Below are 27,074 nucleotides of genomic sequence, written 5' to 3' on the forward strand. Positions count from 1 at the left end.
GTTTTTGTAAGCACCCCTGAGTCCCTCGGGAGAATGGCGGCATATAAATCGCAATAATAAATAAATAAATAATAACATACACTTTCTCACTTCTTTGGGGGGAAATGTGTCTCATGTTAAAATAACTTATTTTTTTATTATTTTATTATTTCCTACCCTGTCCATCTCTGGCTGAATGAAAATTTGAATTATTCAGTTATTTTACTGTTTGAAGTTTATATTGTATTATAATTTGATAACTCTTAAATGCTTCATATTTCTATTAATTTGTGTTTTAATAACCTTAATTGTCCAATTTATGCAAAGGAAGAATACAAGCACACCAAAAACGGTAATGAAAAATAAAACGTTATGAGCCTAAAAACAGTTTCACTATTATTTCCCTACTTTTGTCATTAGGTGTTCCTTTGTATTTAGATCTGGCCTCAGGAGGAGGATGTAGCATTTGGGAAAGAAGATGCAGCCCAGCAGCCCAGCACTGGAGGCCAAGATGGAGAAGATCTGCACGACTACCATAGACTTTCCTTTGGTGCTCAGGTAGGCGGGGAGGAAGGAGACCCAGACACTGCAGAAAACCAGCATGCTGAAAGTGATCAGCTTAGCTTCATTGAAGGCCCCAGGCAGGTTCCTTGCCAAAAAAGCCACAGTGAAGCAAATGGTGGCTAGGAAATACGTATAACCAAGGACAACATAAAACATGGTGATGGAGCCTTCATTGCACTGAAGGATGATCTCCTCAGGCTGGGAGTGGAGGTCAGAGTCAGGGAATGGGGGAGAAATTCCCAGCCACAAGGCACAAATGACAACCTGGACACCAGAACCAGAAAGGATGATGGAGTTGGCCAAGCTCTTCCCCAACCACCTTCTCATCCTGTTTCCTGGTTTTGAAGCCAGGAAAGCCAATACCACTGTGATCGTTTTGGCCAACACAGAAGACACAGCTATTGAGAAGACAATGCTGAAGACTGCTTGTCGGAGAAGGCAGGAGGCTTTCCTTGGTCGGCCAATAAAGAACAAGGAGGATAAGAAACAGAGCAGGAGGGAGACCAGGAGGGTGTAGGAGAGGTCCCGGTTGTTGGCTTTGACAATGGGAGTTTCTCGGTATTGAAGGAATATGATTAAAACAAAATCTGTGGTTAGGAACAAGATTAGGGCAAAGGAGATCAGGATGATGCTGAGAGTTTCTTCATAGGACAGGAAGGTTATTCTTTTGCGGATACATTGGATTCGGTTCTCAGTTGGATATTGATCATCTGGGCACTGGGTGCATTTTTCAGTATCTGACAAAACAGAAAGTAATATTGCTTTTATAGTCTCTCCTTTCACATCTCAAGAAAGACCTTTGGATGACAACTGATACTGAGAGACAGGAACTCCATAGCAAATCGTAAATAGGAGGCTGCATACATATATAAAACATTCGTCTGGCTGACCTTTTTAAAGCAAACTTTGGGCAGCTTAGAGCCAGCAAACCCCTGTTCCTCTGTCCTGGTCCTATTAGATCTCTCAGCGGCTTTTGATACCATCGACCATGGTATCATGCTGCACCGGCTAGAGGAGTTAGGGGTGGGGGGCACCATTCTATGGTGGTTCTCCTCCTTTCTCTCTGACCGGTCACAGTCTGTGTTGACAGGGGGGTAGAGGTTGACCCCGAGGCCCCTTGTATGTGGGGTGCCACAAGGGTCGGTCCTCTCGCCCCTTCTGTTCAACATTTATGTGAAGCCGCTGGGTGAGATCATCCGTGGTTTCGGGGTGAAGTACCACCAGTACGCTGATGATACTCAGCTGTACATCTCCACCCCGGACCACCCCAATGATGCCCTTGAAGTGATGTCCCGGTGCGTGGAGGCCGTGCGGATCTGGATGGGGAGAAACAGACTCAGGCTCAACCCATCCAAGACCGAGTGGCTGTGGTTTCCGACATCCCGATATAGTCAGTTGGTGCCATCGCTGACTATTGGGGGCGAGTCACTGGCCCCCACGGAGAGGGTTAGCAACTTGGGTGTCCTCCTGGACTCACGGCTGTCTTTAGAAGAGCACATGACGGCCATGGCCAGGGGGACTTTTTATCAGGTCCGCCTGATTCGCCAGTTGCGTCCCTTTCTGGATCGGGACTCGTTAAATACGGTCACTCATGCTCTCGTTACTTCCCGCTTGGACTACTGCAATGCTCTCTACATGGGGCTCCCCTTGAGGAGCACCCGGAGGCTCCAGCTGGTCCAGAATGCGGCCGCGCGGGTGGTTATGGGAGCGACGTGGCGCTCCCATGTGACCTCCCTCCTGCGCGAGCTGCACTGGCTCCCGGTGGTCTTCCGGGTGCGCTTCAAGGTTTTGGTTACCACCTTTAGAGCGTTCCATGGCATCGGACTGGGGTATCTACGAGACCGCCTTCTGCTACCAATAGCCTCTCACCGACCAGTACGCTCCCATAGAGAGGGGCACCTCAGGGTGCCTTCGGCCAAACAGTGTCGACTGGCGGCCCCCAGGGGGAGAGCCTTCTCTGTGGGGGCACCTACCATCTGGAACGAGCTCCCCCCAGAGATACGGAAGATCCTGGACCTGCGCACATTTCGCCGTGCTCTCAAAACTTTTCTATTTCAGCAAGCTGGCCTGGCCTAACTCCCATCTTTTAAATTTTTTAAATTTTTAATTTGTGATTTTATAAATTGGGTGTTTTAATCTGTGTTTCGGCCGAAATATTTAATAATTTTAAGGGACTTTTTAAATATTTGGATTATCTATATTTTATCTTGGCTGTTCACCGCCCTGAGTGCTTCGGGAGTAGGGCGGTATAGAAATTTGATTAATAAATAAATAATAAATAAATAAATAAATAACAAGAAGAAATAAGATCCAAAAGAGAAATACTCAGAGTCACAACCACTTTAACTGATGCCACACGCCACATTCTTATCCTGCACTTTATCTCAAAATTTGGGAGAGGAACTTTTCCAGAATTTCAGAAGGCTGGTTGCCTGTTGGAATTCTAGGAAGAAGGTGTGCAATAGGGCATGAGTTCCAACAGAAAAAGCAGGCTTCAAAAGACCAATGACGTGGCAATATTTTAGGGAACCAATCTGGGGCATGTCTATCAAGAGGGAGTAAAACTCTTCTCCAAAGCACCTGAGGGTAGAATAAGAAGCAATGGGGGGAAACTAATCAAGGAGAGAAGCAATTAGAGCTAAGGAGAAATTTCCTGACATTTAGAACATTTAATCAGTGGAACAACTTGCCTCCAGAAGTTGTGAATGCTCCAACACTGGAAATTTTTAAGAAGATGTTGGATAACCACTTCTCTGAAGTGGTGTATGGTTTCCTGCCTAAGCAGGGGGTTGGACTAGAAGACCTCAAAGGCAGGGGTGAAATCCAGCAGGTTCTAACAGGTTCTGGAGAACCGGTAGCAGAAATTTTGAGTAGTTCGAAGAACTGATAAATACCACCTCTGGGTGGCCCCAGAGTGGGGTGGGAATGGAGATTTTGCAATATCCTTCCCCTGCCACACCAACAAAGCCACACCACACCACACCCACCAAGCCACGCCCACAGAACCGGTAGTAGAAATTTTGAATTTCAGCACTGCTCCAAGGTCCCTTCCAACTCTATTATTCTATTCTATTCTATTCTATTCTATTCTATTCTATTCTATTCTATTCTATTCTATTCTATTCTATTCTATTCTATTCTATTCTATTCTATTCTATTCTATTCTATTCTATTCTAGTCTAGTCTAGTCTAGTCTAGTCTAGCCTAGCCTAGCCTAGCCTAGCCTAGCCTAGCCTAGCCTAGCCTAGCCTAGCCTAGCCTAGCCTAGCCTAGCTTAGTCTAGTCTAGTCTAGTCTAGTCTATATCTGCTCTGGTCTTTCATGCTGAGGTCCATGGTGAGCCTCTTGAGAAGAGGGTGTCCTTCAAGACAGAAGATGATGGGCCCATTGCTGGAAATAGGCATTAAATCCCCCAAGTGTGAAATTAGCTGCAATCCTTGAGCCCCTCTAAAAATTCCTTAATATGTGATTCTTTCAACAGAACTGGGGACCCCAGTGCATGATAGGGATCCCATGCACTGGTTGCATCACATGTAACATGCTGATGTAGCTGGCTTTTTCTATCTTTATTATTTCTGTTACATGCTTTAGGTTTGTTTTGTAAAATCTTTCATTGTTGGTTTAAGCGCATTCTGACCAAAGTCACTTCATATCAAAATGATTTGATGTAAAAAAAAAAAAAAGATTGATTCCTGAACTAATACAAGAACAGAAACTGAGATTGTGACCTCTTTCTGTAATGACTTCATCTTCTAAAAATGAAAAGATGAAATAATCTATTTCCATACTCTCAAGATTTAATAATCCTTTTAAAGACTTAATGAACTTCACATTGGTATAAATGCATATTATGTAGATTGTTCTTTATTAATTTTTTTCCTCTTCCTTTCTATTATATCTGGTTGCTTTTAATCTCAAAAGTGAATGTAAAGCTTTTTTTCCTATTAGAATCACAACTGGATTTCTTGTGTGTGTGCGTAAGTGTTTGTATTTCACTGTTTAATATCCAATAAAATTGAAACTATAAGATGAACAGGCTTAGACTGGTTTGCTGCTTGCGTGTGTGCAGTTTGTAGAAAAGTGAACTTCCGTGTTGCTTAGAGCAAGGAAAACAGCTGAGGAATGGCAGTCCACTCTGTGGCCCCAATCCGCTGGTCTTCAGAAGCTCAAAGATAGGTGAGTATAAAGCAGGGGCAGGCAGGTGGGCCCACTTGAAAGATGGAACCGGTTCGCTCATGGCTGAAATTTGGAGCTAATGGTCCACCCGAACTGGTCCGAACCAGTAAAATCCCACCACTGATCTGAAACCATTTTTCACATTTCAAAGAATTCAGATGTTCCTCGTAAAGGTAAGATGACAGGACACTTCTAAACTGACAAGTAGAAGAGAGATTTTCCCTGGTATAAGTAACCTTGCAGAATCCACTATGTCCTCCTATTTCTTCCAATCTTATCCTTCAGATCTTTTTCTTATTACTCCGATTATGGGGGAAAAAAACCAGCAACGTATTGAAAATTAAATGTGTCTTCAACATGCTTCTGGATCTAGATGCTCTGGATGAATCCAGCATTCTTCCTGCAGAGTTACCCACCTTCCTGAGTGGAGATGGTCCCCTTTGGACAAGGAATGCAGTCGTAGCAGCAAACCGGCTCTCCTTCTCGAGCCTGCTTGACAAATCCAGGACGACAATTTTCCACACATTTGGATTCAGGGAAACTCTAAAGCAGGCAAATAAGGAATTCCAAAGAAAACATGTTAGGACTGACCAGCCATGGAGGATAGAGATCAATTTAAATATTAATCCAGTACACCATGGACCTCACTTAGATGAATATAAAATTTCTAACTAATTCCAAATGACCATAAGAACTTGTGGTTTCTTCATTTACTTCCTCACCTTTCCTTCTGGCAGATCCCTTTGCAATAACGTACTTTTCTACTTAATAAATCTGGGAGGATTGAACTGAAAAAATATTTAAGCATTAAATGACAACCAGTGGCTTCCTCCTTATAGCCATCTGAACATGCATTCCTCCATTCTTCAGGTATCCATGACATTCAAGTACGATTATCTATTCATATTAAATTGTATTTAATTTAATTGTAAATTTTCATTGTTAAATTTAGCATTTTTTGCTACCACAGTGCCATGTCCTTCCATCGGCCGACCTGTACGTCAAATATTAAAGGATATCATTGATTGAAAACTCTGTTCCTGCAACTCAGGACTGTGGGTCACATGCTCCTTAGATGTTCCTTTTATACAGAGATTAGGAAAAAGCATATTTTGCCAATAACTGCTACTGGTAGGTATCCTGGCTGTTCCGATTCTTCCTATCTTCAGCGGCTGCTTAAGGATGAACATAACTACAGCGCATGTGGCCAGATTCTGCACAGCAGCACTGGGGATTCATCGCAAACATATATATACATGTATTTACTGAGCGTTTTTATTTGTTCTGGTCTCTGGTCTAAGACTGTAATAAATTGATTGATTCTAAATTTAAATTAAATTTATAAATGTATTAATATTTTTACTCCATTAAATTGTTTTCCAAAAACAATTTTTTTTCCAATTTAAAACTGTGATTAAAAAAAACAACTTCTCACTAGTAGGAGTTGCAAAAAATTCTTAAGGACTATATAAAACATTGTAAAGCCCTTTGAAAGGGGTTCAAAACAGTTTCCTACTAAAGCTACAAAACAAAAGGTGCTTCCAAATAAGGGCTGTCAACCTTAAAGGGAATGTTATTGGTTTCTTTATATATTTATTTCCTCAAGTCATGTGGCTGCCATGCTAGTGAAATAAGACTAAAACTGACTGCTTAATTTCTGGAACTGTTGTGATGTAAGATCAGGGTCGGCTGCTGGGGGTTTGCAGGTGTTTGGGAGAAGCTCTAGCAAAGATTCTGTGCAGAGAACCCCCAAATCCCACTCCTGTCTGGCCCCACCCACCCCACTCCGCCACTCCCAGGAGTCCCCATGTGGCCTGTTTGGGATGCAGGTACGTGCAGGGTGTGTACGAAGGTTTGGGGAGGTTGAAAAATGGGCCTCCGGAGTCTGAGGAGGCCATTTTCGCCTTCCTGGAGGATCAAGAAAAGCCCCCCCTGCTGTTGTTCAGGAGGGCTGACTAGGCCATGACCACCATGATCACACCCACCCAACAACTGGGAAGAGAACCTCTTGCTAAAATTTTTGAAGTACACCCTGTTTAAGATGGATATGAGATCATGAGAAGGTGATCCTTAAACAGGGTAAGTCAAATATCTTTTGCTGCCGGAAGTGGGACCTGAGCCTGACTCTTGTGACAGAAAGAGATGTTTCTAAGGCCCAGCTAGATATCAAAAAAAAAAAAAAAAAAAAAAACCACCCACAAAAACTTCAAAACTTTATTCCCTTCAAAAACTTGTTTAATAACTTCAATTTGGTGACATCAACTGGCATGGAAAAAGTAACCTATGTTTATTATTACTTAAATTTGGATCCTCCTTTTTTTGCCCAGAGAGACTTTAGAATCCAACAATCAAGATAAAAATTGCACTCAAGAACTTTTCAGATGGAAGTGCCTTCTTACAAGCCAAAAGCGAAATCTAAGTACTGGTAGCATATCCTTTCAAATTGTCACTCATGACTTCTGATATGAGGAAAAACTTTTCTTTGGATCAAAGTCTTATTTCAATTGTTCTGAGTAAGGGCATTATCTCATATCACAACAGTCACTATGATTTCATGTGAACTGAAATCCTTGGACCCCCTTTTTAGGAACAGAAGTCAGGTTGCTCTATCCATGTGTAGAGAGGAATGGATCATTCTGGATAACTATGGTCTGCTTAAAACATTACTGTTGTGGCCTGTTGGCCGCCGACCAATCAGAGGAGGAGGAGGTGTGGGAGTCAGGGTCAGCATCAAGGCAGCCTGAGGGCTCCAAGAGGGAAGAAGGAATGGAGCTGACAGAGAGAGAGAGATAGACAGAGGCAGAGCCTGGGCTGTCCATTGGTTCTCAGAGGGAGACTCAGCAGCCCCCAGGTCTACAGGTAGCTGCTGCTGCTGCTGATTAGATGTATACAATGCCTGATGCATGGATGCAAAGAGGTGAGCGGCAACTGGCCAGGCATGGGTGGGGCTAAGGAGACGTAATTACTACCAGTTCGGTGAACCAATGCCAATAATCCCTAGTGATTCCCCCGAACCTGTCTGAACTGCTTGGATTTCACCCTGGTTCTGACTGAATTTCATTGGATTCAGTCTGACACCAAATTCAGAAACTACTAAACAAAATTGCTTTCTTCTTTGCCAAGAAAGAAGCAAGGCTATCACAATCACAATCCAAGCACCTGAGGGCCCCTCTCATCAGTTTCATGTGGATTCATTTGACCATAAAATTTGACTATGCTTAGCTTGGTTGAAAAAGGTGTTACATCTTTGGACAATAGAGAAAAGACACCAATATTTTTCTCACCTTGTTGAGCGACGTTAGCTGTTGAAGAGCATCTTGGTTGACAAAAAGTCCCTTTTTTTCAAAACTCCCCAGTTTGCCTTTGATGAGGTAATCTTTGGATCTAAACCCGCTCACGATGTCCAGATCTGCAGCTATATCTCCATTTTGATCCACGTACAATTTCCAAAGGGAAATATTACAAAATCCACTCTTCTTCATAAAGGGATGAAGCTAGAATGGAAAAGTCCATGAATTTTAAAAGCAGAAACTTTGGTTTCTTATCCTATATCAGGGATGTCAAACTCAATCACGTCACGTCACGTGACGTATTGTGACATATCATGACATTTTTTGCCTTTGCTGAGCTGGTGTGTGTGTGTGACCTGTACGTGATGGACACCTCTGTCCTTCATGGTCTATTCAAATTTGAATCTTTACAGTTTTACCAGTTGCAAATATGCTTATTTAGAACAGGTGTTATTTCCATAAGTGAACCAAAAAAAAAAAAAAAGTCAATCACAGACTGACAAAATATTATTGAGAAAATATACTTAACACAATTGGCCAATTATAGGGAAGATTCTAGAGTAAATGACAAATAAATTGAACAACAGGGGGAGAAAAAGACATTTGTTGTGGCCTGCCAGCCACCGGCCCCTCCAGCAGCTGAATCAGAGGAGGAGGAAGGTCAGCATGAAGGCAACCTGAGAGCCCCGAAGGGGAAGAAAATTTTCAGTCTGTAATATCAAGGTATATTGGGATCCAATACCTGCCATGGCTGCAGCCTTGAAGTCCTCAACTTCTCTTTGTCCTTCTGTCTTCTCCTCCTGGATCTGGAGGCATATGCAGCATTCAAGACATGGGTCAGAGTCCTCACGATACTGAAAACTTTTACTTTAGTTTTAATCCACAAAGCACCTTTTTTATTCTCCATTGATGCTTTCTGGGTGCATCTTCTCCGACCTTTGACAGAAAAGGCATGCTTTGAAAAAGAACAGTGGAAAGACCAATCTCGATATTGGGGGTCTACATAGTGGAAGGTATATATGGCATTATCTTTTTTTTCCTGTAAAGAAAATATCCATACACTATGTATGTACTTTAAAATTTTGATCATTTGCATGTTATATTTCTCGAAGACTGTGAGGATCCAAACTTTCCCTTCTATAGGTCCAGACAACTGCCTAAATGTTAAATGGAAAGGAATAATTCTCTCCAAAAGAGGAACATGTTCGATGGAGTGCAGAAAGACATTGACTTGTCTCCACTTAGAGACAGCATCCCTGAGGGGTGCTGTAAGTCGAGTTGTTGAGAATCGTTGTGATATAACAACACAAATCCCATTCCTGACAAGCATGCGAGTAAAAATCCTCATGAAATTCTCTCCATTTTCTGTGTCTGAAGCAAAGAGACCAATCAAGGTCCATCTGAAATGGAGGAGCAGTTGGACAATGCCGGGATATTGGATCCCTTCTTTGGGGAACATCGGGTGGAAAAAGGGGAATTGACTTTTATCACTCAGAGCCTCCGAAACAATTTCATAACTGGTCTGAAAAAAAGTTATGAAGAATTCTGTGTTATATTTGGGGTCAGTTCAACTCCAAATGTTACCTTTTAATCCATCCAACTTGGTTCTTAGGAACATATCGAATAGTATGTGGTTGATCAGTTATTAGACCCCATATGAAGATACATAATATAATAAGCAGAACCTTATATAAAATGGAATAAAAACAAATTAATAAGAATAAAATAAAAGCATAAAGACTACAAATAATATTTCTGTATCATCACTACAAGTTACCACCATGAGATCCAAATATGGGGATACCGGCTGAACTCTTTTGTTCAACTACAGTTTCATATTATAAGTATGTTTTAAAATTCTGATTGCAAAGAAAATATATTGGTTTAATGTATAGATTCCAAAAGGTGCTTCATCTAATGTGCAGTTTAAGAAACTGATCTCACTCTTTCCTATACATATTAATATAAATATGGTATATTTCATATAGTAGAACTACACTGCTTATGGTCTGACCCAAACGTGGTACACAAAATTATCTGCTAGAACGTCCTACCTGTCAATGACTACTTCATTAGTACATGAGCAGAGAATAGATACAAACTCATGGTCAACTGCTCTAAACTTGATTGCAGAAAATACGACTTCAAGAATAGAGTGGTCAATGCCTGGAATGCACTACTTGTTGTTACATCCTCAACCCCCCCTAACTTTAACCTTAAACTGTCTATTGTTGACCTCACCCCATTCCTAAGAGGTCTGTAAGGGGCTTGCATAAGTGCACCAGCGTGCCTTCCGTCCCTCTCCTACTCTCCCCATTAATTTGTTCCCATTTCCTGTATTAATATCAATGTTTATACTTCTTCCTGTTATGTCGTACATGTTTGACAAACTAAATAAAATAAAATAAATAAATAAACAATTAATTATAATAAAATAAATATATAAACAATTAACATTGAGATAATAGATATGTTACACCTTTTATCTCTAGAGCTTCACAAATAGAAGTCTGTGGGTTATAAGGTACTTATTTAACCATTATTCCAGGTGCTGAAGTTTTCTCGAGTAAATACCACCAATTGGGATACTTCTTGAATAACCCAGACAGTAGGAGGTTCTGGTGAAGGACTTGCTCTTTGAGACTTCTGTGATAGATTATATCACCAATAGGTTGGTGGTGGGGGGCGGGGGGGGGAAAGCAACAGCAATAGGACCACTTCACATTGCTTTACAGCTCTCTCTAAGTGGCTTACAGAGTCAGCCTATTGCCCCCAACAATCTGGGTCTTCATTTTACACACCTCAAAAGGATGGAAGGCTGAGGCAACCTTGAGCCTGGTGAGAATCAAACTGCCAAATTGCAGCCAGCCAGCAGTCAGCAGAATAGCTTGCAGTACTGCGTTCTAACCACTGAGCCACCGTGGCTCTTACCATTTTGGCTAATATGTTTGCAGTGCTTTAATAAAGTGGTTAGTTAATGTTAGTAGTCTCTATGAGATTCTATGTAGACTGTAAGTAAGATAATCCGCTGGGATTCTTTTCACGAATCTAGAATATGTTACCATTGAAAAATATTATTTTGGCTAAAATAATCTACAAAACAAGAACTTTCAATCTTGCTGAATTTTCCTTTGCACAGAAAACAATTTGACTAGACACAGAGCCTCTTCTAACTTTCACAAACGTGTAGCAGAACCCACCAAAGCAATGGGGATGGTGTCATGAGAGGATATGATTGCTTGATCCTTCCCCACTGTGGATCCTAACCCATAGCAATGACATCTGAAATGACCACAGTGAGAAACAGTTATTGAATTCCATAATTCATACCTCCTCAGCCCTTATTCTTAATACTGGTAAACCACAGGGTTGTGTGTTGAGTCCCTCACTCTGTACTCTTTATGTACATGACTGGATTCACACTTATGCCAGTAATTCTATTATTAAATTACAACAGTGGTGGAATTCATCTCTGAGGAGATGAGTCTGCCTATTGAGATGAGGTAGACCGGTTGCTTTCATGGTGTGGAGACAATAATTTGGTCCTTAACACCAATAAGACCAAGGAGCTTATAGTGGACTACAGAAGGAATAGATCAGACATCCAAGCCAAGTGGCCAATTTTAACTTTTTGGGTGTTATCATAAAAGAGGACCTGACCTGGGGAACTCATATTGCAGCACTGGTCAAAAGCACTGGTGAAAAATTGGTGATCTTCTACTGCTGCACCATAGAGAGTATTTTAACCTACTGCATCTGTGTATGGCTTGCCAATTGCTGAGTGACAGATAGGACAGCACTCCAGAGGGTTAGCATCATTGCTCAGGATATCATTGGTTGCTCTCTCCCCTCTTTGGAAGAGCTTTATAGCTCCCGCTGCCTTAAGAAACTTTTTTTTTTATTGAAAAAGTTTTCAAATACAAATTTTCCCCCCTTTTTTTCCCCCCCCCCTCTCCCTCCCCCTCCTTAACCCCCCTCCCCAACCCACCCATCCCCCCCTGTGACTTCTTCATAACAAAAAAAAACCCCTAATTCATAACAGATTACTTACTCCCTCCTCTAGATATTGACCTTTACTTACTAAAAATATTATTAATATTATAACATCCCCCTTTATCCATACATTTCAGAAAAGAGAAAAGAAAGGAAAAAAAAGGAAAAAAAAGACATTATACTATGACATTATAAAATAACTTCTCCACTTTAAAACTATACAATAAGTCCTACTTTAACATTTAATCTTCTATGTATATTACTATAACATTTCAAAGCAGCCTTCCTCATAAAATCTAGTTTAACATTTATTCCACTCTATCCATTTCCTCCACTCCCCTAAATATATCACTTAAAAATCCCTTTTCTTAATCAGTCTACTAACTAGCTTATTCACCCACTATCATGCAAAATTACCATACACAACATTTCTTAATATCTTTGATTCACTGCCCACACTACTTAAAAATATATGTCTATATTTTCCATTATATCTAAATAAAAAAAAAGAAAAGACAATGACTTTAAATTTATAATCCATATAGTATCTTCTTTAAGGTCTTTCCATTGGATTGGTAGAACCAACATCCATAATCGGGTAACATAGCTTGCTGGTGCAACAGTTTATTCAGGATCTTCAATCATATCTGCCCCCATCAGTAGTAAATATCTTCTTATATATATAAAAGTAAAAACAACCACCCGAGTGACATTATAATTATATTCCATATAGTAATAATTGTGGGTTTCATCAGGATTATTAATTCCCATCATCGTAGTGGGTAACAACCCGATCTTCTGCATGCCCCAGCATAATTCTCTTGCCTTGTAATTCAAGATAATATAATATATTTATCAACACAAAAAAAAAAATTCCAAAATGGATAATTCAAATCCATCAGTTTAAGGCTCATTTCACGTCCCCAAATTACGGCCATGCAGAGATCTGCCACAATCTTCAGGATGATATTAACCAATACGTCGCCTCTTCTGTGTTTACACATAATCATTCATATTTTAAAGTCACTGGCTTCACTGTTGCCTGATTTAGAAATTTCTATTTTTATGCCACCTATTTCTTTTTTTTCTTTACTTTTTGTGGGTTTGGTTTCCATCCTGGTTTCTTTTCTACAAATTGTGTATCATCTGGTCGGATTTTGTTCTGCTTTGTAGATTGGTCTTGTTGGTTTTGTTTTTGTATCTCATATTTCTTTTTTATCCCTTGTATTTCCCCTAATTGGTTTCCATGCTTATCCTTGCCTTAATAAGTCATCACATTAAGGTTAGATGCCACTTCTCTCAGATTTGTAGATAGTCCAGCTGGGGTATCCAATGAATCCAAAGGCAATTCATCTGGTACAGTCTCTATATTTCGATATTTTACCTTTATTTCCGGCTCCTTCTGCTTATCCTGAAGATGTTAAGTTCATTTTCAACCTATTTTGATAAAATTCTTCTGCTCTTTCAACAGTATTTAGCTGATATCTTTCTCCTTGATATCTAAATATAATACCAACTGGGGCGTCCCACCTGAATGAGATATTATTAATTAATATTATCATATTATTAACTCGGTTTCAAACTAACTGAATCATTAGGGTAGAACCATGATAAAAAAAGAGTTTTTTCATAGGTGGCTAGGAAAAGCGATTCTACAAACAACTCGTCCTCTCTTTTTATAAGAATGAGGGAATGGCTATCAATGAGATGTTATAAAAGAATGGAAAAGGGCTGGTCAGAGGAAAGTACAGCTCTTTCCATCATTATTTTAAAGAAAAACTAGCATTCAAGTGATAAACTCTGCACTGGACCGGGTAGGGGAAACAATTTGGAATTCTTTCAGGTGTTTTCCTTGCTCCATCTCTGGATTTGAGTTTCTTCTGCAAAAGAAGACAAAAGAGGGAAGCCATGGAAATCAAAAGGATTCAGGAAATTAGACAGGTCCTGTAACATAGGAGTCAGGGAAATAAAAAGAACAGAAGTGTAAATGGAGGGAATGTAGCTCCATCACACACATTAATGACTTACGAGTGAGACTTTTTATTTGGAGCCATGTTGAAAGGCAACATTTCACGCAATAATCTTGTGGCACAGAGGACTACACCAATGAGATGGTCTCCTTGCCTATAATAGCTCCATGGGTGGCTTTCATCCCGGTGCTCCAAACTCAGCGGGCACTTCAGTCTAAGCTTCCTGGAGACTTGCTGGGAAACCAGAAGCATCAGAAGCAGAAGAAAGAGGTCCATAATTCACAGGGATGAATCAACCCCTTTCCTATTTCTAAACAAGAACAAGAAAAGTTAGAAGAATTCAAAAGACTCTACAAGATGGAAATGCCAGGGACTTGCCCAATTTAGATAGAGACAAACTGATTTTTGTCTTGAAAGGAAAGAAATGTACATTCAAAAGCACAGTCCCTGCCTGTCCCAAAACTTGTGCTACACAGCCTGTGATCTGATGCATATATTCTTTTCTGATACAAGACCTTTGCATGTTGCTTCAGTCTAATGTTTACATCAAAGGTAGTCACTGGAGAAGCAGCAGCAGATGTCCCAAACCTAGAATTGTGATCATTACACTGAGAAACAACTTCTCCTCTTGGGATCCTAAACTACTTCATGGTCCCATCTGCAAAGGAGAAGCTGGAGAAAAGGATGTTAGTGAAAAATCCCAGATACACCCTTGGAGGCCCTGTTCTCTAGTGGTTATCCTTCCTGTCAGGACTCATCCAGAAAATAGATGAAGATATACCAACAACCAGGTAACTTTTGTTGTCCTCCAAGATGGTCTCTCCTCCAAAGTCTCTTGGGCAAGGTCACCCAGAACTATGGAGGCAATCAGTCCCTTGAACCCTGTCTAAAGTTACGACTAGGGCCTCTAAGTGATTTTCTTTTCTTTTAAATTTTCGTTTATGAACTTTAGATTGGAGCCGATTTTAAAATTCCTTGTATCTGAAGTGAAATTCCATTTCCTATCTTTCTAGAAATAGAACAGATCAGAAATATCAGGTTTTGGATGAGAGGTGACTAAAAGACAGGAAAGTGATAGCTTGTAGGAAAAGAAAAGTTTTTTTCCCTTTGACACTCTCAGTTTTGTCTTTCCCTACATCATTGAGTAACCAGGGAGAAAGTTAAAGGAGGAATTGAAAGGTTTTTTTTCCTTGGACACTCTCTGTGTTGTCTTTCCCTATTCATGTAAGACACTGAAATCCTCTATATTTTGAAGTTCCTTGGTTTGTTAAATAAAGAGCAGGCCATGAAGTCTGCAGGGGAGATGGTGGCAGTGCCTACAGTATGGCGGATGGTGAGACGTGATTTCTTCCCACATCCACCCAGATGCTAGTTTGAGGGGACCTGGGATTTGAATTGGTCTTTTTTACTAAAGGTTCTGGAAGAAATGAACTTTGCTGAGAATTTTATTCAAGGAATTTAGTGTCAGAAGACTCCAATTATGATTAATGGTGATCTAAGTAAACCTTGTGATATCTAGAAGGGGACAAGAGAAGGTTTTCCTTTGTCCTCTTTGCTGTTTATTTGGGCTCTTGAAGTGTTGACTTGTCATGGCCCAGGATGAATGAGAGCAGAAGGTGGGTTCCGTTAGGTTAGTTGCCTAGCAACCGAACAAAGGTTCCGATCAGTGACAGTTGGCTGCAGCAACTGTCAAATTTGAATCTAACCTGGCAGCAGCCATTTTTTTTCTATTCCACATGGAAGATTCAGAAAAAATCAGCTCTGCCCACCATAGAGGAATTGGTTGGTGAAATGGACAGAATTTACTGAGATGGGCAAATAGATTTCTTTTACAGGTAGCCCTCAATTTACGACCTCAATTAAGCCCAAAATGTATGTCGCTGAGTGAGAAATTGGTTAACTCATCTTTGCCCCATATTATGACTTGCCACATGGTTAAGGGAATCACTACCGTCATTAAATTAATAACATAGTTGTTAAGTGAATCTGGTTTTCCCATTAACTTTGCTTGTCAGAAGGTTGCAAAAGGCGATCACATGACGCCGGGTCCCTCCAACCGTCATAAATGTGAGTCAGTTGTTAAGCATCCGAATGTAAATCAAAATGTGTGTTCAAATGCTGCAAAGGTCATCAGTGTGAAAAATGGCCATAAGTCACTTTTTTCAATGCTGTTGTAACTTTGAATTGTCATTAAGTGTTGTAAGTCAAGGACTACGTGAATTATAGGGCAATGTACCTTTATTGGTGACTGAAACACCCTTAGTGTCTTTTTGCATAAAAAGTCCACAAAAATCGTCATATGGCTTATCCTTTTAATGATTGGAACCTCCTCTTTGAAAGCTTTTTCAAAGCTCCTTTTTCAAAACTCTTTTGCAAGCTCCTCTTTGAAAAACAGATTTGGCAGGGAAGCTCAGGCTTGGTTTGACGTTTTTAGGTATGTATCATTAGAAGGAAATTCTGGTTCAGATCCAGGCTGGGTCTCCCAAAGAGCACCACAGTGCAAATGGCTTGAGGCAGAGGCGGAGTTCATTTGACACGGTCGCTTTTATAGAGCAACTTTTCTACTGTCCTCGGAAAGCACATGAACTCATCCGGCCTTCTGGGGGTTACTGGAGGGCACAAAAGATCCAGTAGAGAGGAAGACATGACTTCAGTCCTGGGGGAGGTTTAATATTTACCTTTTGTCAGTCAGTAGTGGTGACCATGAGGATGGGGAGTTTATGTGAGGAAAGTCTGTGTCATTTGAATGAGGAACTTGTAATATCTAAAGAGGATAAATATCCATTTCCTTCCAGTACTACACAGACCTCAGGGGCAGAGGTGGGTTCCAGCAGGTTCTGACCAGTTCTGGAGAATTGTAACAGAAATTTTGAGTAGTTTGGAGAACCAGTAAATACCACCTCTGACTGGCCCTGCACCATCTATTCTCTGCCTCCCGAGTCCCAGCTGATCGGGACGAAATGGGGATTTTGCATTAACCTTCCCCTGGAGTGGGGAGGAAATGGAGATTTTGCAGTAATCTTCCCCTGGAGTGGGAAGCAAATGGAGATTTTACAGTATCCTTCCCCTGGAGTGTGGGAGGGGGGGCAAATGGAGATTTTACAATATGCTTCCCCTGCCATGCCCACCAAGCCACACCCACAAAACCGGTAGTAAAAAATTTTGAAACCCACCACTGCTCATGGGAATGGGAATACTGACTCCCATAGAGCTATTAAGGAGATAAGTTTGAGACCATCCTAAATAATTTTGAAGAAATCTGGCTTCCTTTCCAGAGACTAGGACATCGCTCATATCTGTCCTCTCTTAAAGGGTTGCTTAAATCAAATATTGGCTAACCTGCATAATGAACAAAACAATTACCAACAGTTTAAAAACATATACTTGATGTAACTGGTCTCTCAGCAGAAGAAACCAGAAGGAGATGCTTCTCACTGAGGAAGGGGACTAATGAGAATGAACTGGGCAAAGTTCAAGCACAAATCCTGGCCTAGAGTTTTAAAAATTTCAGATTTCAGGCAACAGACCCTTTTTTTCAATTGAATCCATGGCCTTGGGACCTAGTCAAGCCTGTCTCATTTGTTTGGTCACTTTATCCCAAATCTGAAGGCATTTGAATGGAGGCAATAAAGGAAATCCTAGACAGAAAATCAACACAGAGAGATGTCTTGCATGATCCATTTGAAACGCAAACTTTATTCCCAATACGACTCTGGCTATGAATTAAGTGAAGGAGGAAGGGATCTTTCTCCCTTTCCCCTTCTCCTTAGTATTGTTTCTTTGAGGAAGGGAGGGAAGTTCAGGGAATGGATCACTAGGTCTCCTTACTCCCCTGTTTGGGCTTCAGCTCCGATCCGTTCCCCACCATTGGATGTGGCAAAGCCAGTTCTCCTCTAGGCAGCTCCTGGAGAAGGTGGGCTCTCCCTGCAGCTCCCTAGTGAAGTCAGGATAGTGACATTTCAGGACTGTCCTCCTGACATTATCTAGCACATATTATTTTCTCATTCACATGGCACAATGCCAAAAGCTTTCCGTTTTGGGGACTAGAGTATCATGTGGCTTCTTTGGATAAGAGACCAATCTGGTATGAGAATGTTTCTTTGTCTTCCCTGCATCAAATATTTACAGAAGCTATTGAGCTTTCCAGATGCTGTTCTGCTGTTGGATCATTACTGTTCAGTTATGTTCAGAAAGGCTGTTAGAGCAGTGATGTCTCAAGACCAAGTCCTGAAATTCTGAGGTCCAAATTCTATAATGGAATCTAACACCTGCAACTTAACTAGTGTAGGTCATTTAGAGTGTTGCAACCGGGGAGGGGTGGGGTGTCATCTGGTGTTCTTACATCTAGATTTACTGTCCTCATCTACTTTCAAGAACAGGAGAGGGAGGGAGGGAGGGAGGGAGGGAGGGAGGGAGGAAGGGAAGGAGAGAAAGTGTTCAGAGATTTAGGTTTCCATATTAATCCCATTTTAGGCAACATACACTTTCTCACTTTCTTTTGGGAAATGTGTCGCATGTTAAAATAACTTATTTTTAAAATTATTTTATTATTTTTTACCCTGTCCATCTCTGGCTGAATGAAAATTTGAATTATTCAGTTATTTTACTGTTTGAAGAATATATTGTATTTTAATTTGATAACTCTTAAACGCTTCGTATTTCTATTCATTTGTTTTTTAATAACCTTAATTGTCCAATTTATGCAAAGGAAGAATACAAGCACACCAAAAACGGCAATGAAAAATGAAATGTTATGAGCCTAAAAACAGTTTCACTATTATTTCCCTACTTTTGTCATTAGGTGTTCCTTTGTATTTAGATCTGGCCTCAGGAGGATGATGTAGCATTTGGGAAAGAAGATGCACCCCAGCACCCCAGCACTGGAGGCCAAGATGGAGAAGATCTGCACGACTACCATAGACTTTCCTTTGGTGCTGAGGTAGGCGGGCAGGAAGGAGACCCAGACACTGCAGAAAACCAGCATGCTGAAAGTGATCAGCTTAGCTTCATTGAAGGCCCCAGGCAGGTTCCTTGCCAAAAAAGCTACAGTGAAGCAAATGGTGGCTAGGAAACACATATAGCCAAAGACAACATAAAACATGGTGATGGAGCCTTCATTGCATTGAAGGATGATCACCTCAGGCTGGGAGTGGAGGTCAGAGTCAGGGAATGGGGGAGAAATTCCCAGCCACAAGGCACAGATGACAACCTGGACACCAGAACCACAAAGGATGATGGAGTTGGCCAAGCTCTTCCCCAACCACCTTCTCATCCTATTTCCTGGTTTTGAAGCCAGGAAAGCCAATACCACTGTGATCGTTTTGGCCAACACAGAAGACACAGCTATTGAGAAGACAATGCTGAAGACTACTTGTCGGAGAAGGCAGGAGGCTTTCTTTGGTCGGTCAATAAAAAACAAGGAGGATAAGAAGCAAAGCAGGAGGGAGACCAGGAGGGTGTAGGAGAGGTCCCGGTTGTTGGCTTTGACAATGGGAGTTTCTCGGTATTGAAGGAATATGAGTAAAACAAAACCTGTAGTTAGGAACAAGATTAGGGCAAAGGAGATCAGGATGATGCTGATATGTTCTTCATAGGACAGGAAGGTTATTCTTTTGGGGATACATTGGATTCGGTTCTCAGTTGGATATTGACCATCTGGGCACTGGGTGCATTTTTCAGTATCTGACAAAACAGAAAGTAATAGTGCTTTTTATGGATGACAAGTGATATTGAGAGACAGGAACTCCATAGCAAATCGTAAATAGGAGGCTGCATACATATATAAAACATTTGTCTGGCTGACCTTTTTAAAGCAAACTTTGGGCAGCTTACAGCCAGCAAAAATTCCCCCAATATATACAGCTATAAAAACAACAAGAAGAAATAAGATCCAAAAGAGAAATACTTGGAGTCACAACCACCTTAACTGATGCAATACACCACATTCTCATCCTGGACTTTATCTCAACATTTGGGAGAGGAATTTCTTCTCCAGAATTTCAGAAGGCTGGGTGCATATTGGAATTCAAGGAAGAAGGTGTGCAATAGGGCAGAAGTTCCAACAGAAAAAGCAGGCTTCCAACTCCTCGTAGGCAACACTGACTTCCAGACCCTCCCTTTCTTTTCCCCACTCCCCTGCACTCATTTCACTGTTTAATATCCAATAAAATTGAAACTATAAAATGGAGAGGCTTAGTAGGCATCCTACTAATGAATCCATTATGGTGGTTTTGTTGAACCTGGGAGAGTTGAACTGGGCTATAAACAATATTTGTCTTTTACTTCTTAAACCACAAGTGAAAGTATTTGTGAGGAAAGAGGCAGATTTTATGCCTAATAATGGTAAATTTAGTTTACATTTCTTCTCTCACACTGATATCCTCTTGATGGATTTTATGGTGAGTCCTCCATTTGGTTTTCTGTTGTTTCTTGAACCCAAAAGCTCTCCCTCTGTGATCCTCCCAATTAGTTCTTTCTGTTTATGTGGCCCTATGGACTTAATCGACTGATGGATTAATTGATTGAAATATTGGTTGCATGATTGATTGATTGATGTATCATTGGCCTATGAAGTAAAGTTAGCTTGGATGAGAAAAAGCCATTTATCTGAAACAGGGGTGGGATCCTATCGGTTTAATAACTGGTTTGCTGAGCGCGCGCTCTGCTCAACTGGTTCAGTTCGTGCATGTGTGCAATTCGTAGAAAAGTGAACTTCCGCATTGCTGAGAGCAAGGAAAACAGCTGAGGAGTGGCAACGTACACTGCCGCCCCAATCAGCTGGGCTTCAGAAGCAGAAATATACCAGTAGAATCCCAGCACTGATCTGAAACCATTTCTCACATTTCAAAGAATTCAGATGTTCCTAGTAAAGGTAAGATGACAGGACACTTCTAAACTGACAAGTAGAAGAGAGATTTTCCCTGGCATAAGTAACATTCCAGAATCCACCATGTCCTCCTATCTCTTCCAATCTCATCCTTCAAGATCTTTTTCTTATTATGGAAGAAAAACAGTAACATATTCAAAATTAAATGTGTCTTCAACATGTATCTCAGTCTAGATGCTCTGGATGAATCCAGCATTCTTCTGCCAGAGTTACCCACCTTCCTGAGTGGAGATGGTCCCCTTTGGACAAGGAATGCAGTCGTAGCAGCAAACTGGCTCTCCTTCTCGAGCCTGCTTGACAAATCCAGGACGACAATTTTCCACACATTTGGATTGAGGGAAACTCTAAAGCAGGCAAATAAGGAATGCCAAAGAAAACATGTCAGGACTGACCATCCATGGAGAATAGAGATCAATGTAAATATTAGTCCAGTAATCTATGGGCCTCGCTTAGATGAATATAAAATTTCTAACTAATTCCAAATGATTGTAAGAACTTGTGGTTTCTTCATTTAGTTCCTCACTTTTGCTTCTGGCAGATCCTTTTGCAATAAGATACTTTTCTACTTAATAAAGTCTGGAAGGATTGAACTGAAAAAATATTTAAACATTAAATGACAACCAGTGGCTTCCTCCTTAGTAAAATCAGTTTACTACCGATTCTAAATTTAAATTAAATTTATAAATCTATTAAAACTTTTACTCCATTAGATTGATTTTCAAAAAGTAAAACTCTGATTAAAAAAACCATCTTCTCACTGGTAGGAGCTGCAAAAAATTCTCAAGGACTATATAAAACATCGTAAAGCCCTTTGAAAGGAGTTCAAAACAGTTTTCTACTAAAGCTACAAAGCAAAAGGTGCTTCCAAATAAGGGCTTTCAACCTTAAAGGGAATGTTATTTGTTTCTTTATATATTTATTTGCTCAAGTCATGTGGCTGCCATGCTGGTGAAATAAGATTAAAACTGCCTAATTTCTGGAACTGTTGTGATGTAAGATTGGGGTGGGCTGCTGGGGGTTTACATGAGTTTGGTAGAACCTCTAGCTAAGATTCAGTGTAGTTCAGAGAACCCCCAAATTCCACTCTTGGCTGGCCCCACCCACCCCACTCAGCCACTCCCAGGAGTCACCATGCAGCCTGTTTGGGATGCAGGTAAGTGCAGGGCATGCACAAAGGCTCTGGGAGGGTGAAAAATGGGTGTCTGGAGCTTGGGGAGGCCATTTTCGCCCTCCTAGAGGATCGAGAAAAGCCCCACCCCCACGCTGTGGTTCGGGAGGCTGACTAGGCCACGACTACCATGATCACCCACACAAACTTCCGGTTTTGCGTCACGGCGAGAAGTCGGGGAATTAGCGGGCTCCAACGAGCTCCATGAAAATCCTGGCTGACGAACCGCTGCCGATGAGTCTGCAGACCAGAACCATCCTGCAGGGATGGGGAAGAAAGAGAGGCACCTCGGACGACCAAGAGGAACAGACAAGTTCCTTGAAGGTTGGAGGGAACCCTATGTGTCTCAGCGGCAGGGGATGGCAGCCATGGTGGCTACCACGAAGCTGGGGCAACCGGATTAAGTATAGAGCTGGAGAGAGGAGAGGAACGGAACAGAGTTTTTTGAAGCCGGGTGAGTGACAGCTAAGAGAATGGATAATAAACTTTAAAAAAGAAGTGGTGTATAAATAAAAGAAAAAAAAGAAGTGAGAAGAGTTATTTAAATTTGGACTAGACTTTAAATATGATTTGGTACTTTTAAACCTTAAAAGAAAAAGAGAAGCTAAGTAAGATTGTTATGTAATTGAAACAAAATGGATACTTTTCAAACATCCAGAAATTGTGGATTGCAGAGAGACACCATCTGGAATAAAAAGGAATATTGCAACCTGGTTTTTATTTTGAAAAATTGTGACCTTCACAGATAACATCCGTGAGAACTTGCGGGGGAGGATTTTCTTGTCTACAAGCAGTTTGACTTTTGGAGAAAAAAATAAAGAAAAAGAAGGTAACACAACGGAACTCTTATAATTGGAATAATATTAACTTAAAAAGAAAAATGGTGCAGGAATTAGAGAAGGAACCAATCTATCTATTTGACTTGGAAAATGGAAATAAGAGAAATAATTATAATGTTGCAAAGAGGAAAAAAATTTGAGGTTATAGAAGTTGAAATGGAGTATACACAAGCGGACAAGAAAATGAAGATGGAGAAATAAGACATAGAGGTGGAAAATAAAGAAGATAAAGACAATGTGATTAAATATGAATAAGTAACTGAACATGTGAATAGTAATAATAAAAAGGATGTTTTTATTTTTTCATTTCATTTTTCATTTTATTAGATTTATATACCACCCTACTTCCAAAGGACTCAGGGCGGTAAACAGACAGAAAGATAAAACATACAAACTGCAAAATTTAAAAGACAATATAAAAACCCATTAAATAATTTGGCCCAAAACAATTTAAAACACCCCTAATGTTTTAAAACCAATTTTAAAAGTTACAGTTAAAAGGGAAGTTAGGCCAGGCCAGCCTGTTGAAATAAATAGGTCTTGAGGGCACGGCGGAAGGTGCATAAATCCGGGATCCTCCATATCTCTGTGGGGAGCTCATTCCAGATAGCAGGTGCCCCCACAGAGAAGGCTCTCCCCCTGGGGGCTGCCAGTCAACACTGCCTGGCCAACGGCACCCTGAGGAGCCCCTCTCTATGTGCGCATACTGGCCGGTGAGAGGCTACTGGTGGCAGAAGGCGGTCCCATAAGTACCCTGGTCCTAAGCCATGGAGCGCTCTATAGGTGGTAACCAAAACCTTGAAGCGCACCTGGAAGACCACTGGGAGCCAGTGCAGCTCGCGCAGGAGAGGTGTCACATGGGAATGCAACGTCGCTCCCATAACCACCCGCGCGGCCGCACTCTGAACCAGCTGGAGCCTCCGGGTGCTCCTCAAGGGGAGCCCCATGTAGAGAGCATCACAGTAATCCAGGCAGGAAGTGACGAGGGCATGAGTGATCGTGCGTAAGGAGTCCCGATCCAGAAAGGGACGCAACTGGCATATCAGGCGGACCTGATAGAAAATCCTCCTGGCCACAGCCGTCAAGTGCTCATCTAAAGACAGCCGTGAATCCAGGAGGACGCCCAAGTTGCGAGCCCTCTCCGTGGGGGCCAATGACTCACCCCCAATAGTCAGTGATGGCACCAACTGACTATATCGGGATGCCAGAAACCACAGCCACTCGATCTTGGATGGGTTGAGCCTGAGTCTGTTTCTCCCCATCCAGATCCGCACGGCCTCCAGGCATCGGGACATCTCTTCAAGGGCATCACTGGGGTGGTCCGGAGTGGAGATGTACAGCTGAGTATCATCAGCGTACTGATGGTACTTCATCCCAAAACCATGGATGATCTCGCCCAGTGGCTTCACATAAATGTTGAACAGAAGGGGCAAGAGGACTGACCCCTGTGGCACCCCACATATAAGGCACCTCGGGGTCGACCTCTGCCCCTCTGCCAACACAGACTGCGACCGGTCAGAGAGAAAGGAGGAGAACCACAACAGTACGGTGCCCCCACCCCCAACTCTTCCAAGGGGTGCAGCATGATACCATGGTTGATGGTATCAAAAGCCGCTGAGAGGTCTAACAGGACCAGGACAGAGGAGCACCCCCTGTCCTGAGCCCTCCAGAGATCATCTACCAACGTGACCAATGCCATTTCTGTGCTGTACCTGGGCCTGAAGCCCGACTGGAACGGATCCAGATACGTCGTTTCATCCAGGTGCTGGGGGAGCTGTTGCGCAACCACACTCTCAACAACCTTCGCCACAAAGCGAAGGTTGGAGACTGGATGATAATTAACCACCATTGCCGGGTCCAGGGAAGGCTTCTTGAGGAGAGGCCTCACCACCGCCTCTTTCAAGGCGGTGGGAAAGTCACCCTCACCCAACGAAGCATGTATAATTCCCTGGAGCCAGCCTCATGTCATCTCTCGAGAAGCCAGCACCAACCAGGAGGGACACGGGTCCAATAAACATATGGCTGCACTCAGTCTACCCAGAATCCTGTCCATGTCTTTGGGAATCACAAGATCAAACTCTTCCCAGATAACATTCTCAAGACCTGTCCCCATCATCCCTCCTGAGTCTACCCAGTCGGAGTCCAAATCTTCCCGAATCTGAGTGATTTAGTCATACAGATACTGCACAAAGTCCTCGGCTCTACCCTCCAAGGGGTCCTCCCATGCTTCCTGGTGGAGCAGGGAGCGAGTCACCCTAAACAGGGCGGCCGGGTGATTATCTGATGATGCAATAAGAGCGGCAAAATAATTACATTTTGCCATTTTTATCGTCACTAGGTAAGTCTTAATATGAGACCTTACCAGTGTTCAGTCGGATTCAGAAAGGCTGGTCCTCCAACTGCTCTCCAGGTGTCTTTTCCGACGCTTCATCTCCCTCAGCTCCTCGGCAAATCAAGGAGCCAGGTGAGACCGGCGCCGGGTCAGAGGCCGCAAAGGCACGACCCGATCCAAAGCTGTAGCGGCTGCCCTATCCCAGGCGGCCACTAGGTCTTCAGTCGAGGCTTGAGCAAGAGCCTCAGGGAATAGCCCAAGCTCCATCTGAACCTATCAGGTTCCATCAGGCGCCTTGGGCGGAACCATCTCATCGGTTCTGCCTCCCTGTGGCGGGGTATAGCGGTTCGAAGGTCAAAGTGAAGGAGGGAGTGATCTGACCATGACAAGGGCTCAATCGTTATATCCCCTATCTCAAGATCACTCTTCCACTGACCAGAGACAAAAACCAGGTCCAGCGTGTTTCCCCCCGTGTGAACTAATTAGGTTAGATCCATAGCCATCATGGAAGTCAAGAGCTCCCGAGCTGCCTCAGAAGTCTCACTGATGGATGGCAAGTTAAAATCTCCCATGACCATGAGCCTGGGGGCTTTATTTACCACAGGCCTGGTGTTGCATAATATAAGCCGAAGGTCCAGGCCCTGAGGATCTGTGCAACCCAGGGAATGGGCAGAGCATTGGGGGCCGGAGTGTGCCACTGCTCAAAGACAGTGAGTGCGCGCTCCCACAACACGATATGCCCCCCTGCTCCTGCCATATCTGCCCCTCCCACCCACAGTACTGATGGAAAATCCATCATCGGAACAAGCTGTAACCCCCTCCTTGACCTCGAGTCCCACATACCCCATGCCATGCCCCTCAGCTGGACCAGGCCCCCTCCTCAATGGGTTGTCCCCCACACCCACAGCCCTAGTTCTAATCCAATCCCCCCGGAACCCCCTAAAAATTTTGCTAACAACTTACATAAAAAATCCCTCAACCCCCTCTTCGTCACATGCCACCTCTCGGGGTTCCAAAACCCATAATCAAGGTAGGCCCTCGATAACGTGGAGGGCCAGGCCTGTGAGAGGGGGGAGTCTCGCAGTGCAAACAGCTCCGCTGCTGAATACATCCAGTGAAACCAGGATGGGGAAAGCAGCTTGGTAGGGTCCAAAAAGTCCTGGGACAGAAAGAGTCTCCATGTAGGTAGGTAGCACCCTGGGCTCCACTGCCCTCTCACAGTAGTGGGAGGAGTTAGTTAGTTCAGTCACTCAGAGGGAAAATTTCCGGGTCACCCTCTCACAGTGGCCGGCCAAATGTCCACAGGCAAGAAATTTGACGATTTAATCTCCTCTGGTGATAGGTGGTTCATAACAGCCAACTCTCTCAGGGTCCACACAATGCTGTCCCCATCTGCCAGGGAGTTCCGATGGAGTTCCGATGGAATAAGTTCAATAGAGATATAATACAGATGGAAATAGTAACACAGTCCCACAGGAGGATAAATGCACATAAAGAGGGAGGGGGGAGGGGGGAGGAGGAGATTCCAGCTGGGTATCAATCAAGAGGGGAGGCTGCCCCCCCAAGCCAATAATAGGGGGGAGGGGGAGGAGAGGCCACCCATGGTGACCCAATACCTGAGCCATCCACCGGCCACTCCAACCCCAGGTCTTTCCACACATCCCCCATCGTCATGTCAGCCATGCATCCTTCAACCCCTGAGCACCATGGGGTTTTCAAGGGAGAAGCCGGCATAGCTGCAGGCCGGCATTCACAATCCACCTCCCATAGTGTCTCGCGGCGTCTCGTAGCGTCCCGCGACCTTCAGCGGCCTCCCGCGGTGTTTCTCCTCACTTCTCCCCAACTCCTATGTTCCGGAGGGCGAGAAAGCCCTCATCA

General features: G+C 42.7%; 1 protein-coding gene across 1 annotated transcript in view; it reads right to left on the bottom strand.

Annotated features, from left to right (window-relative positions):
* Positions 1-375: 375 nt before the first annotated feature.
* The window catches only part of LOC139309899 (vomeronasal type-2 receptor 26-like), a 34,981-nt gene continuing 8,282 nt past the window's right edge, over positions 376-27,074 (bottom strand). Inside the window, exons 3-8 of the mRNA XM_070934086.1 lie at positions 22,155-22,283; positions 21,075-21,201; positions 19,280-19,503; positions 8,003-8,212; positions 5,135-5,261; positions 376-1,280 (exon numbers count right to left, since the gene is read on the bottom strand). Of these exons, the coding sequence (XP_070790187.1) occupies positions 376-1,280; positions 5,135-5,261; positions 8,003-8,212; positions 19,280-19,503; positions 21,075-21,201; positions 22,155-22,283 (1,722 nt within the window). The remainder of the gene's footprint in view (positions 1,281-5,134; positions 5,262-8,002; positions 8,213-19,279; positions 19,504-21,074; positions 21,202-22,154; positions 22,284-27,074) is intronic.

Source organism: Pituophis catenifer, unplaced genomic scaffold, assembly GCF_029215685.1.
Source record: "Pituophis catenifer annectens isolate HBS135680 unplaced genomic scaffold, rPitCat1.0.hap2 SCAF_2, whole genome shotgun sequence".
NCBI lineage: Eukaryota > Metazoa > Chordata > Lepidosauria > Squamata > Colubridae > Pituophis > Pituophis catenifer.